Source organism: Nannobrachium achirus, assembly GCF_963921795.1.
Source record: "Nannobrachium achirus genome assembly, chromosome: 10".
NCBI classification, from domain to species: Eukaryota; Metazoa; Chordata; class Actinopteri; order Myctophiformes; family Myctophidae; genus Nannobrachium; species Nannobrachium achirus.
The window spans coordinates 10,470,263-10,485,463 of record NC_137819.1 but is presented as its reverse complement, the minus strand read 5'-3'; the positions used below and the strand labels follow the sequence as shown (position 1 = coordinate 10,485,463).

The following is a 15,201-nucleotide window of genomic DNA, read 5'->3' as shown; positions in this document are numbered from 1 at the left end:
CATGGGTACAATTTCAGCCTTAAAATGCCAAAATGTTGGTGTACAGATTTGATGACTGAAGCAAAAGGACATCTTTAATAATGATTTATCATCTTTAGTACTTGAGTGAATATCTGTATGATCTTTCTTGCATGCATTGCCCCCACCCCTAAAGCGGGGGGTCCTGGGGGTCCTCCCCCAGAAAACATTTAACATAGTAGATGTCATTTCCTGTGTTCTGGTGAATTTTGGGAGTTTGATACAAAATCCAGGAGAAATCCAGGAGATTTGCCAATCCAGGAGACTCCCAGGAGAGGGGTTCAAAATCCAGGAGACTCCTGGGAAATCCAGGAGAGTTGACAAGCCTACAATGTATGGGGTGCCTCGGATGAAAATAAATGTAGGCCTATAGGGTGCCCTGAGCCAAAAGAGTTTGGGAAACCCTAGCTGGCTACAGTAGACTTGTTTCACTGCCTTCTCTCTGTGGAGGAGGCGGGGCAACAGCATACAGTACAGTAGGTACAGTAGGCTATAAAAGAAAGTGCGTAGAAACAGACAGGCAACCATTTTGATCCAGACACAATAACTGAACTTAACATCTGGGCAACATAGTGGGATTACACAACAAAACAGAAGGGAAAACTTAACATAAAGTACTGTAAGTGTTGTTTTAATATCACTATACAACCACACAGAACGAGAAGCAGTTTCTAAAAACTGTTTCTAGCCTACCATGGTTTCTAGGCTAGGCTACTAGTAAAAAATAATACCTCTATGTGTAGTTTGCTTGTCTGTAGTTTATTTGCTCTTTGGGGTTATTCATGTCACCACCAACATAGACAGAACAGAACATAAGAGCAGAGCATTCCGAAATTATCTCTATTTTTAATGCTATAATTAATGACACGTGGATTTAGTATAACGATGACATTATTTTACTTCATCACGGTTATGGTAAACCCGCGGCAGATTTCCACTCGGAGATCTGTCTAACGGCTGAAACCTGGTTGGTTTCCTTTGTGAGATAACAGTAACATCCGGTCTAGAGCCCGCCTACTGTATCCGGTTGTTTGCACACAGACATGCATACACGCAGCGTTTCCTTTCCAGACCGGATCTACAACATGCAAAGAGACTTATCCCCGCCTCTATGGTGAAACTACTTCACCAGTTTACTGTAAACCACGTGATTTAGGAGGAGATGTGTCGTTGGTGTGGTTTACGAGTATTTAACGAGTATGTGAATGTAGTATTTTACTAAGAAAAGTTTTAGGCTACAATCAAAATAATCCGATCATGAAAATAATTAATACACCTATTTAATTAAAGGAACTGCTGAACCAGTCGACATCTCAAACTCAAAGCTGGAGTCCATAACTTTGTTTAGTGAATAAACATTATTTTAACCATGGTAGAGTATGTTAATTAATAGTATTATTTCTTATTATTATTAAACTATTCCAACATCTATCTCAGACCAGTGGTGCACCCACCGCACCGCTGTTAGTTCTGTTGTTGCAACGCAGCCGTGTCTCCTGCTCTTCTACTCTGTGGTCTAGTAGGACCCCTGCTGGTTGACAAGAGCTACTGCATGCATCTGCATCTACTGTAGTCTCAGCATTATGTTGGTGATATTGTTGCCTCATAGTGTGTGTGTGTGTGTGTGTGTGTGTGTGTGTGTGTGTGTGTGTGTGTGTGTGCGTGTGCGTGTGCGTGTGCGTGTGCGTGTGCGTGTGCGCGTGTGCGTGCATGCGCGTGCATCTACAGTAAAGGATGCTGATGGTTAATGCCTTCCATCTCTAGCATGTTCTGTTTTCTGATCTATTTTATTGACAGGTTTAATAAAGAGCAACATGGAGAGCAAGAAGGAGGAAGCTGACAAACATCACATCCACAGAGCAGAGTCTCCAACACCCAGCTGTGTGTCTATGAAGAGTGACTGGTCAATGGGAGAACCTCCTTTCTTCAGTGAACCTGGACCTCCACACACACAGTATGTCAATCCTCCTATACAATATATAGCACTACTGGTAGGACGCCCTAAGGGCGAGAAGCGACCTCGCCCTTTAGAAACAAGAGACTGTCACAATATGTCCATTGGGAATTCCCAGATGGACTTAATATTGATGACATCAGGGATCTCCATAAATGGGCATAAAAGGAACAAAAATTGGATACACAAGTGTGACTCGTGTCGCGACAACCACACTGGTTGACCGTCACGTCGCATACACAAACTTTAGAAGGCAATCGTAGCCAATCAGGAGGGAATATGGGAAATGGGACAGATCCATGTTGATGACATGTCTTTAGAGATACTGTGTACCGCTTTGCGTGATTTTAGGGCAAAATCTGTAGGAGCAGTGTCTAATTTTTTTTGTGCAAAAACCTGCCTCATGGTGGCGCTAGAAGAGGGGCATCTGAGAAATCAGGGGCGGAGTTTGTGATTATATTATTATATATTATTATATGATTTGCCAGCCAAGGAGTGTGTGTGCAAAGTTTGGCATGGATAGGAACAACGGTGGCCGAGATAAGAGTAGGGCCAAAAGTGTGACGTGACGTTATGTGACGTGACATAACATGACGTGACGTGACAGACAGACAGAGGGACAGACAGCCGGTGGAGGTTTTCATAGTAACTTGTGACTTGACGGTTGAAACAATACATTAATAACAGTGTGTCCTCCCTGTGTATATCTATTATCAGTTACTATGTGTGCAGTTTGTGAATGAAGTTGTACAAATCACAATGTGGTGTTCAGTTGTGAAGCTGCATTGTAGACTGACTGCTTGTGTACATTACCTACCTACCATTACTCCTGTACAATATATAACATTAAAAAGTGATCTGTAAAGTGTGTAAAGTTAAACTAATACAAAGCAATACATTGTAATAGCGTATCCTCCCTGTTCAATATTTATCTATATTATCAGTTATTAACCCCCTCGGCTTTGTCTCTGGGTTATCATCCTCTCTGGACCTTTATTTCTCGTTATTACCCGGCTTGTTTGAATGCTTGATTCTGATTGGTCAATCTCTGAAATCAGAGGTCTGCTATTTCTGGATAACAGACCGCTCCGCTCTATAACAGACTGCTGCTTAATCAATTTTTCAAAGGAGCTTTATTGGCATGAAAAAATATGCCAATCAAAGATACCTGCTGCAGTCCAGCTGCACTGCGTGAATCTTTTGCTGTATCCAACATGTCAGCCATGTATCAAACACACAGCAACATTTAGAACTAAACGTTGCTCTCAAGAATGTTTTTAAAAATATTTTAAGGGAGAAATAGACGACGCAGTATCAGAAAATGGATACTATCTAATCAACACTTCCATGTTTTCCAAGGCGACCGTGTCGCGCTGGGGGGATGCCCAGCGCAACACTTGTGGAATACTTTCAGCCGTATGTAAACAAGGAAATACTTTGTTTTGTTTTTAGTTTTTAGTCAAATTATTAATTTCATTTAGTAGCCGGGTAATAAGCGGGATAAACACTGGTTCCTTGGGGGTTGTCCATATATACATATACAACCCCCACGGAGCCATTATTTATCCCTTACACAACGACCTCTCAGACAGACGTACATATGTGTGCAGTTTGTGAATGAAGTTGTACAAATCACAATGTGGTGTTCAGTGGTGAAGCTGCACTATACAGACTGACTGATTGTGTAGATATACATTTACTTTTTCATTCATAAATGTATAAACATTTGTATGTTTCCAGAAGTCACAGAGCAGAGTCTCCAACACCCAGCTGTGTGTCTGTGAAGAGTGACTGGTCAATGGGACAACCTCTTAACTTCAGTGAACCTGGACCTCCACACACACAGTATGTCAATCCTCCTGTACAATAAATAAAACTATAACATGACAAAATGATCTGTTAGTCCATGGGCCATACGAGATGTCGGTATCCGAAAGGTGGCAAATTTACCATGCATTTTTGAAAAAGTTCAATATCTGTAGATTATATTTTGGTATGATAACCCTTTCTGTGTCACAGTTAAATTGGTGTTATCAGCCACTAGAGTTGGTGTTCCATTAACACTATAGGCCTACAGGCAAAAAATACCTGCTTTAAGTAGCATATGAGGGGTCAAATTAGTGTTTTTTCATGATTCTGAATCCATTGCAAGCATTTGTTTTGCACGAAAAACATTCCTTGGGCTAAAACGGACCCCACAAAAGTGTGAAAAGTGATGACTCATAATTTTTCATCACTAAACCTGATTGTGTACATTACCTACTGTACCTATGGAACAAACTATGTTACGCTTGTACTGTACGGTATCTATCTATGTAAGCCCTTTTTATTACTGTTTCTATTGCTATTTTTGGTAGTTTTTCCTGTTGTTTCAACATTGAAGAGCCAAAACTAAAAAAAAGTGTTACTCTCTCATACTACATACAGTACAAAGATAATTGCTTTTTTATTCACATGATAAAAGTATAAAAATGTGTATGATTCCAGAAGTCACAGAGCAGGGTCTCCAACACCCAGCTGTGTGTCTATGAAGAGTGACCAGTCTAAAGGACGTGCTCCTGATTTCAGTGAACCTGGACCTCCACACACACAGTATGTCAATCCTCCTGTACAATATATAACATTAAAAAGTGATCTCATGTGTAAAGTTAAACTAATACAAAGCAATACATTGTAATAGCGTATCCTCCCTGTTCAATATTTATCTATATTATCAGTTATTAACCCCCTCGGCTTTGTCTCTGGGTTATCATCCTGTCTGGACTTTTATTTCTCGTTATTACCCGGCTTGTTTTAATGCTTGATTCTGATTGGTCAATCGCTGAAATCAGAGGTCTGTTATTTCTGGATAACAGACCGCTCCGCTCTATAACAGACCGCTGCCTAATCAATTTTTCAAAGGAGCTTTATTGGCATGAGAAAATATGCCAATCAAAGACACCTGCTGCAGTCCAGCTGCACTGCGTGAATCTTTTGCTGTATCCAACATGTCAGCCATGTAAACAAACACACAGCGACATTTACAACTATAAGTTGCTCTCAAGAATGTTTTTAAAAATATTTTTAAGGGAGAAATAGACGACGCAGTATCAGAAAATGGATACTATCTAATCAACACTTCCATGTTTTCCAAGGCGACCGTGTCACGCTGGGAGGACGCCCAGCGCAACACTTGTGGAATACTTTCAGCCGTCTGTAAACAAGGAAATACATTGTTTCGTTTTTAGTTTTGAGTCAAATTATTATTATTATTTTTTGTAGCCGGGTAATAAGCGGGATAAATACTGTCTCCTTGGGGGTTGTCCATATGTATAAAATCCCTTCGGACTGATAACATATCAGTCCGTCGGGATGTTATATATGGACAATCCCCACGGCGCCATTAGTTATCCCTTACATAACGACCTCTCAGACAGACGTACCTATGTGTGCAGTTTGTGAATGAAGTTGTACAAATCACAATGTGGTGTTCAGTGGTGAAGCTGCACTATACAGAATGACTGATTGTGTATATACATTTACTTTTTCATTCATAAATGTATAAACATTTGTATGTTTCCAGAAGTCACAGAGCAGAGTCTCCAACACCCAGCTGTGTGTCTGTGAAGAGTGACTGGTCAATGGGACAACCACTTCACTTCAGTGAACCTGGACCTCCACACACACAGTATGTCAATCCTCCTGTACAATATATAAAACTATAACATGACAAAGTGATCTGTTATATGGGCCATACGAGATGTCGGTATCCAAAAGGTGGCAAAGGTTACCATGCATTTTAGAAAGGTTCTATATCTGTAGATTATATTTTGGTATGATAACCCTTTCTGTGTCACAGCTAAATTGGTGTTATCAGCCACTAGAGTTGGTGTTCCATTAACTTTACTATAGGCCCACAGGCAAAAAAGGGGAAGAAAAATATCAGCTTTAAGTAGCATATGAGGGGTCAAATTAGGGTTTTTTCATGATTCTGAATCCATTGCAAGCATTTGTTTTGCACGAAAAACATTCCTTGGGCTAAAACGGACCCCACAAAAGTGTGAAAAGTGATGACTCATAATGTTTCATCACTAAACCTGATTGTGTACATTACCTACTGTACCTATGGAACACACTATGTTACACTTATATTGTATCTATCTATGTAAGCCCTTTTTATTACTGTTTCTATTGCTATTTTTGGTAGTTTTTCCTGTTGTTTCAACATTGAAGAGCCAAAACTAAAAAATGTGTTACTCTCTCATACTACATACAGTACAAAAATAATTGCTTTTTTATTCACATGATAAAAGTATAAAAATGTGTATGATTCCAGAAGTCACAGAGCAGAGTCTCCAACACCCAGCTGTGTGTCTATGAAGAGTGACTGGTCTAAAGCACGTGCTCCTGATTTCAGTGAACCTGGACCTCCACACACACAGTATGTCAATCCTCCTGTACAATATATAACATTAAAAAGTGATCTCATGTGTAAAGTTAAACTAATACAAAGCAATACATTGTAATAGCGTATCCTCCCTGTTCAATATTTATCTATATTATCAGTTATTAACCCCCTCGGCTTTGTCTCTGGGTTATCATCCTGTCTGGACTTTTATTTCTCGTTATTACCCGGCTTGTTTGAATGCTTGATTCTGATTGGTCAATCGCTGAAATCAGAGGTCTGTTATTTCTGGATAACAGACCGCTCCGCTCTATAACAGACCACTGCCTAATCAATTTTTCAAAGGAGCTTTATTGCCATGAGAAAATATGCCAATCAAAGACACCTGCTGCAGTCCAGCTGCACTGCGTGAATCTTTTGCTGTATCCAACATGTCAGCCATGTAAACAAACACACAGCGACATTTACAACTAAACGTTGCTCTCAAGAATGTTTTTAAAATTATTTTAAGGGAGAAATAGACGACGCAGTATCAGAAAATGGATACTATCTAATCAACACTTCCATGTTTTCCAAGGCGACCGTGTCGCGCTGGGAGGACGCCCAGCGCAACACTTGTGGAATAATTTCAGCCGTCTGTAAACAAGGAAATACTTTGTTTCGTTTTTAGTTTTGAGTCAAATTATTATTATTTTTTTGTAGCCGGGTAATAAGCGGGATAAATACTGTCTCCTTGGGGGTTGTCCATATGTATAACATCCCTTCGGACTGATAACTTATCAGTCCGTCGGGATGTTATATATGGACAACCCCCACGGAGCCATTATTTATCCCTTACATAACGACCTCTCAGACAGACGTACCTATGTGTGCAGTTTGTGAATGAAGTTGTACAAATCACAATGTGGTGTTCAGTGGTGAAGCTGCACTATACAGACTGACTGATTGTGTAGATATAAATTTACTTTTTCATTCATAAATGTATTTCAATAAAGAGATAACACCAATTTGACCATGCTCGTATTTAATGAAAATAATAACAAAGAAATAAATGAGTACACATTTGGCGATTAGACTCCATTTGCAAATAAATGATATAATAGAATAGGAGAGAGATCCCCCCATGGAGTCTAGACGCTGGTGGTGATAGAGCGATCTCCTAGAGCAGGAGAACCATCTTCCCTTTGGCTCCAGGACTGAGGAGGAGCTGGGGACGGAGGTGGGGTGCTTGAAGCTGTCTGCAAAGAGAATGCCGGGTTAGAAGCGGGGCTATTTCATAGAATGGAGCCTAATCGCCGATTGGCTGAGCGCAGACGGTTGTAGGATTTGATTGGTTAGGGAGGGGACGTTTAGATTTGTGAATGAGTGAATTCTGACAGCGTGGGAAAAGGGAAGTGACGTGGACTAAAGCAAGTGCTGGTTATAATCTTTTATTGAATTTACGCCGAAGCTACATAAACATTTGTATGTTTCCAGAAGTCACAGAGCAGAGTCTCCAACACCCAGCTGTGTGTCTGTGAAGAGTGACTGGTCAATGGGACAACCTCTTAACTTCAGTGAACCTGGACCTCCACACACACAGTATGTCAATCCTCCTATATAAAACTATAACATGACAAAGTGATCTGTTAGTCCATGGGCCTTACGAGATGTCGGTATCCGAAAGGTGGCAAAGGTTGCCATGCATTTTTTAAAAGTTCTATATCTGTAGATTATATTTTGGTATGATAACCCTTTCTGTGTCACAGCTAAATTGGTGTTATCAGCCACTAGAGTTGGTGTTCCATTAACTTTACTATACAGGGGAAAAAAGGAAAAATATATATATATCTGCTTTAAGTAGCATATGAGGGGTCAAATTTGTTTTTTTTTTATTTTTTTTATTTTTTTCATGATTCTGAATCCATTGCAAGCATTTGTTTTGCACGAAAAACATTCCTTGGGCTAAAACGGCACCCACAAAAGTGTGAAAAGTGATGACTCATAATTTTTCATCACAAAAGCATAGTCTTGTGGGGCCGTTTTTAGCCCAAGAAATGTTTTTCGTGCAAAACAGATTGCGTTTGTTTCCTTTATTTATTCAGCGGAGCCCAATGAGAGCAAGCTCTCTTTTTCAAGGACACTCTGATTACAGCATAAAAACAATACAGCAATGAACAAAACAACAAACAATTGATTCAAAATACAACATCAGAGATACACATAAACAGTTTTTACATAAAGCAGGTACACTCACTATGTAGAGTGTCCTCAAGCAGCACTTTAAATGCCTCTAGTGAGACCAATCGAGATAGCTTGAGTGGGCCCTGAAGTTTTTCCCATGTGTGTGGAGCATAGGGAATAAAGGCAGTCTTTCCTATCCTACTGCATACGAGGACAGGTATATCTAATGTGTGCGCGTGTCAAGGCCAAGGAAGACAATCCCTGCATTATGTGTATATTTTCATGGTGGCGCTATAGCAGCCCACTTCATCGGTCAAAGACTGAGACTGTTACAGTAGCCAACCCGGCCTGGTGGAGATATGCGCTCTATACTACTTATTCTGATGTCATTTTGGACAGTCATGGTGTCATATGTCATTTAGATGGGTTCTGTTCCCAGTCTGGTTCTGTACAAACATTATGGACACAAGACACTATCAGCACACACACACACACACACACACACACACACACACACACACACACACACACACACACACACACACACACACACACACACACACACACACACACACACAGGTTTGCATTTGCTACTTTGTGGGGACATTACTCATAGTCTACTATCTTTATGGGGACATTCCATTCATTTTAACCCTAACCCTAAACCCTAACCCTAACCCTAACCCTTAACCTAACCCCTAAAGACCTTATGGGGACATATTAATAAGTACCCACAAGGTAGTGTGCAAGGATTGTACTGTCTTTGTGGGGACATGAGGTCCCCTCAAAGTAGTATTTCCCTGTCCACACACACACACACACACACACACACACACACACACACACACACACACACACACACACACACACACACACACACACACACACACACACACACACACACACACACACATTCACGCATGCTCAAATTCACCACTTTTTTCATTCAGAAAGTAAATGTCAATGTCAGTATGTCAATCCTCCCATATAACACTATAACATGACAAAGTGATCTGTCTGACTGTCATCATTATGGAAGCAAATTTGAACAGGGACCGTTTTGATGAAAACATGTTGCATGTTTACAATGTACAACTGGACCATGTGTTTAGTATGCAGATCGGTTGCTGTCATTTGTGTTTGCATACTTATATTAAGTATATTTCAGGCATATTGATATTGATATGGAGTGGAATGATATTGATATGTATTGATATATAGTATATTGATAAGTCATTGTCTATATTCATAATAAGTTGTCTATTCATCTCCACAGAGAGAGGAAGAGGTGTGGTCGTGTTGTGACAGAGCAGGCATCCAAGAGATCCAGAACCACACCTGGACTGAAGACACCCAGTCACACCACACCTGGACAAAGTAAGACTTGATATAATTACAAATTCATATTAATACATTGAATGCTTACATTTCAGAAGGCTTTGTGTGTCTCGTACATATCCAGACCTGCCAACCTATACGCATTTTGCGTAAACAGCACGCATTTTAAGTGTCAATACGCAGGTACGCTATTTCCCCTCATTGCTACGCAACTTTGGGGGATCTGCATCTGCAGCACACTATTGAAGTGAAACATTTTTGGTCCCTGCCGTGTAGTTCCTCCCAGGCACCACTTGAATGGTGTGTGAATGGGGCGCATGGCGCTGGGGAGCACTAGAACAGAAGGTATACTCTTTTTTTGTCGTCAGAAGAAGAATTTAACCGGATGGAAACAGGAGTTTGTTTTGGTTTCATGTCAGCATGTAGTCAGCAGTCGCCACTCGGTTTGTACATATATCGGCGATATTAATCAGATTAATTTAAAACGGAGAATGGCCGTGTTGTGCGAGTCGTCGGAGTCGATGCAGTTGCACAGGGAAAATTCGCCCCCCACAATGCTGCCTGTAATATAACAGGTAATATATAAACGTACAATAATATTACACTATTAAACTGCGGTCGCCACCGCTACAGCTTGTTGTGTATGAAGCCCGTGTTATACTGTACTTCGTCATACGACGGTGTTGCACGCGAGCAAAGTCGGAAAACTTGTGACGCAGGTCGTAGTACAGTAAACTGAAACATACATTGACCATGATTGGGCTTTAGAGTAAATATCCATCTCTAAAGCTATCTCTAAATGAGTATGAATTAATGAATTAGGAGGACTATATGTATTGTCAAAAACATTAAAGGTGAACAAGTTATTTATCACCTGTGAATATATGAAGACATTAATGGTTTGTTAACAATGAGTAGCCTGTATCCTCTATGAATGAATATACAGACTAGACGGTATGTGATCTATACACAATGTAGGCCTATATATCAATTAATGAATGCACTAGAAACCTACATGAGTTGAATACTTTCAACTTCATGCAAATCATGCACAGAAAGGTGGTTTTATTTAGGCTGCTCAATTAACAATGTTTAACAAAGACACAGGTAAATATTTAAAGGTAAATAGCCTACCTGACAATGTAAAGCTATTTTGCTATTTGAATAATATGATTATGTTGATGTATGTTCATTCATTAAGTCACTGGTGAGACTATTTTGCTAGTCTATTGTTAACTAACTCTGAGCAAGTGCAGTTAGTATATTTTATTAAAGATTTGTCAACAATATTGCCAAAGCAACATTACTGTATTGCCTGGTAATACTAGCCTACTTTTTCTCCAGACCAAATGGCATTTTTATTTAAAAGGTTGTTCTAACATCTTGCCTCCTCCTATTAGTGTAAGTCAAGACATGCAATGTGCTACATTTCTGGTGTGAAATTGTGTTAACATAACTGTAAAGGTCCCACCCAAAAAGGTGCATGGAACCCCCCAAAATATACGCTGTTTTGTGCGGGAAAACAACAAAAATTGCACCGCGGGCGCTGCGGGCGCCGCGCGGGCACGAACTCAAAAAAATTTGCCAGGGTTGGCAGGTCTGCATATCCTGTGCATGCAGAATTGAGGATTGGTCAAGCTTCACATGACAATTTGGCCCTCCAGACAAAATCATTCAGAATTCAGAATACATAAAAATAAAGCACATAGAAAGTATAGATCTAGAACACAGAATGTATAGATCTAGAACACAGATGTCATAGCTCTAGAACACATAGAGTAAAACGTCACCGCTTCACTTCGAACCGAGGTTTTTTTCTTAGCAAATTGCATATTTTCTGAAGGGCATTTATTTAGTAATGTAAAGATGCAAAATGATATATTAACTTGAATGTTAATGTCTTCTTTTCTCTCATTTCAGATGTCAGTCCGCAGGGTGATTTGAAGGATTATAAGGTCAGTTTGGAGAGTCTTGATGAAGTGAAAGACCACATGACGGAAGAGTCTGGAACCTCCCTCACCAGCACCTACACAGAGCTCTACATCTCACAGGGAGAGAGTGAAGGGGTTAATAGGCAACATGAGGTGATACAGCTTGAGACAGCTTCCAACATGAAGACCTTCCATGACGAACCAATCAACTGCTGTGACATCTTTAAACCCCGCCCTGGCAGAGAGACACCCATCAGAAGAGTTCTGACCAAGGGCATCGCTGGCATTGGAAAAACATTCTCTGTGCGCAAGTTCATTCTGGACTGGGCAAGAGGTTTGGAAAATCAAGATATAGATCTCCTGATTCCCTTCTCATTCCGGGAGCTAAACTTGGTCAGAGATGAGCAGTACAGTCTTCTCTCACTGATCCATGAATTCCACCCAACATTAAAGAAGGTCACAGCAGAGCAGCTCGTTGCCTGGAAAGTTGGCTTCATCTTTGATGGTCTGGATGAAAGCAGGTCTTCATTCCACTTCCAAAATAACAACAGTGTTTCTGATGTGTCTGATGTCACAGTGACATCATCAGTGGATGCTCTGTTGACAAACCTCATCGAGGGGAATCTGCTCCCCTCAGCCCTCCTCTGGATAACCACCAGACCTGCAGCAGCCAATCAGATCCCTCCTGAATATGTTGACATGGTGACAGAAGTACGAGGCTTCACGGACCCCCAGAAGGAGATGTACTTTAGGAACAGATTCAGTGATGAGGAACAGACCAGCCCAGACCCCCAGAAGAAGGAGTCTTTAAAGAACAGAGTCAGTGAAGAGAAGCTGGCTGACAGAATCCTCTCACACTTGAAGACATCAAGGACCCTCTACATCATGTGTCACATCCCACTCTTCTGTTGGATCATTGCTACCATTCTGCTGGACATGTTGATGACGCACACGATAGGACAGCTGCCCAAGACCCTGACTGAGATGTGCTGCCACTTCCTGTTGGTTCAGACAAAGAGGAAGAAGCAGAAGTATGGTGAGACAGATGAGGTTAATCAACAGCACCTCAAAGAGACTGACAAGGAAGTTCTTCTGAAGCTGGGAAGGCTGGCATTTGAACATCTGGAGAAAGGTAGCATCATGTTCTACCAAGAAGACCTGGAAGAGTGTGGTCTTGATGCCAATGAAGCCTCGCTGTACTCAGGAGTGTGCACAAAGATCTTCAAAAGAGAGAGTTTGCTCTTCCAGAAAACGGTCTACAGTTTTGTTCATCTGATCATCCAGGAGTTTCTGGCTGCAGTCTACCTGTTCCACTGTTTCACACAGAAGAACATGAAGGTACTGAAGACATTCCTGGAAGATAAAAAGTACAACAGTGACAGCTCCCTCTCAGACTTCCTGAAAGCTGCTAAGAAAATATCCCTTAAGAGTAAAAATGGCCACCTGGACTTACTTGTTCGATTCCTTCATGGCCTTTCACTGGAGTCCAACCAGAGTCTGCTAGAAGGTCTACTGGGTCAAACAGAAAACCGTCCACAGGAGATCCAGAAAGCCATCAAGAACCTGAAGAAGATGTACACTCGCGATGCCTCGCCTGACAGATGTATCAACATCTTCCACTGTTTGATGGAAATGAATGATAACTCATTACTTCAGGAGATCCAAAAGTACCTGAAGTCAAAGAATGGATCAAAGAAGAAACTGACTGGGAGCCAATGTTCAGCTCTGGCCTTCATGCTGCAGATGTCTGAGGATGTTCTGGAAGAGTTTGACCTGAAGAAATACAACACAGCAGAGCAGTTTCGAAACAGACTGATCCCAGCTGTGAGGAACTGCAAAAAGGCGAGGTTGGTAGTCAAGTGAATAGAAACATTCTAGAGTCAATCTGTAGTACAAGTTCAAAAATGTCTCTTGTCAACTATAAGCTTACAATTTAGTTTATTTGGAACCCGTTCCCTCATGCGATGGATCAGTTGAGTGTGAATAAATTATTCTTTTAAGGTTTAAATCAACAGAATACCAAATAATAGGCTCACAAACAGTTGCTCACATTTGCTACACAAATAGATGATACTAGGATGTATAGGACACTGGAACACTGTTACCTGATAGATTATGATACTGGGATGTATAGGACACTGGAACACTGTTACCTGATAGATTATGATACTAGGATGTATAGGACACTGGAACACTGTTACCTGATAGATTATGATACTAGGATGTAGGACACTGGAACACTGTTACCTGATAGATTATGATACTAGGATGTATAGGACACTGGAACACTGTTACCTGATAGCTTATGATACTAGGATGTATAGGACACTGGAACACTGTTAGATTATGATACTAGGATGTATAGGACACTGGAACACTGTTACCTGATAGATTATGATACTAGGATGTATAGGACACTGGAACACTGTTACCTGATAGATTATGATACTAGGATGTATAGGACACTGGAACACTGTTACCTGATAGATTATGATACTAGGATGTATAGGACACTGAAACACTGTTACCTGATAGATTATGACACTAGGATGTATAGGACACTGGAACACTGTTACCTGATAGATTATGATACTAGGATGTATAGGACACTGGAACACTGTTACCTGATAGATTATAATACTGAGATGTATAGGACACTGGAACATTGTTACCTGATAGATTATGATAATAGGATGTATAGGACACTGGAACACTGTTACCTGATAGATTATGATAATAGGATGTATAGGACACTGGAACACTGTTACCTGATAGATTATGATACTGGGATGTATAGGACACTGGAACACTGTTACCTGATAGATTATGATACTGGGATGTATAGGACACTGGAACACTGTTACCTGATAGATTATGATACTATAGGATGTATAGGACACTGGAACACTGTTACCTGATAGATTATGATAATAGGATGTATAGGACACTGGAACACTGTTACCTGATAGATTATGATACTGGGATGTATAGGACACTGGAACACTGTTACCTGATAGATTATGATACTGGGATGTATAGGACACTGGAACACTGTTACCTGATAGATTATGATACTAGGATGTATAGGACACTGGAACACTGTTACCTGATAGATTATGATACTGGGATGTATAGGACACTGGAACACTGTTACCTGATAGATTATGATACTGGGATGTATAGGACACTGGAACACTGTTACCTGATAGATTATGATAATGGGATGTATAGGACACTGGAACACTGTTACCTGATAGATTATGATAATGGGATGTATAGGACACTGGAACACTGTTACCTGATAGATTATGATAATGGGATGTATAGGACACTGGAACACTGTTACCTGATAGATTATGATACTAGGATGTATAGGACACTGGAACACTGTTACCTGATAGATTATGATACTA

At 40.5% G+C, this 15,201-nt stretch overlaps 1 protein-coding gene across 1 annotated transcript in view; it reads left to right on the top strand.

Moving 5' to 3' along the window:
• The first annotated feature begins 622 nt into the window (after window positions 1-622).
• The window catches only part of LOC308293399 (NACHT, LRR and PYD domains-containing protein 3-like), a 28,066-nt gene continuing 13,487 nt past the window's right edge, over window positions 623-15,201 (top strand). The window contains exons 1-9 of the mRNA XM_080735891.1: window positions 623-637; window positions 1,816-1,972; window positions 3,713-3,817; window positions 4,460-4,564; window positions 5,535-5,639; window positions 6,288-6,392; window positions 7,833-7,937; window positions 9,796-9,896; window positions 11,778-13,635. Of these exons, the coding sequence (XP_080592017.1) occupies window positions 1,833-1,972; window positions 3,713-3,817; window positions 4,460-4,564; window positions 5,535-5,639; window positions 6,288-6,392; window positions 7,833-7,937; window positions 9,796-9,896; window positions 11,778-13,635 (2,624 nt within the window). The 5' untranslated portion in view covers window positions 623-637; window positions 1,816-1,832. The remainder of the gene's footprint in view (window positions 638-1,815; window positions 1,973-3,712; window positions 3,818-4,459; window positions 4,565-5,534; window positions 5,640-6,287; window positions 6,393-7,832; window positions 7,938-9,795; window positions 9,897-11,777; window positions 13,636-15,201) is intronic.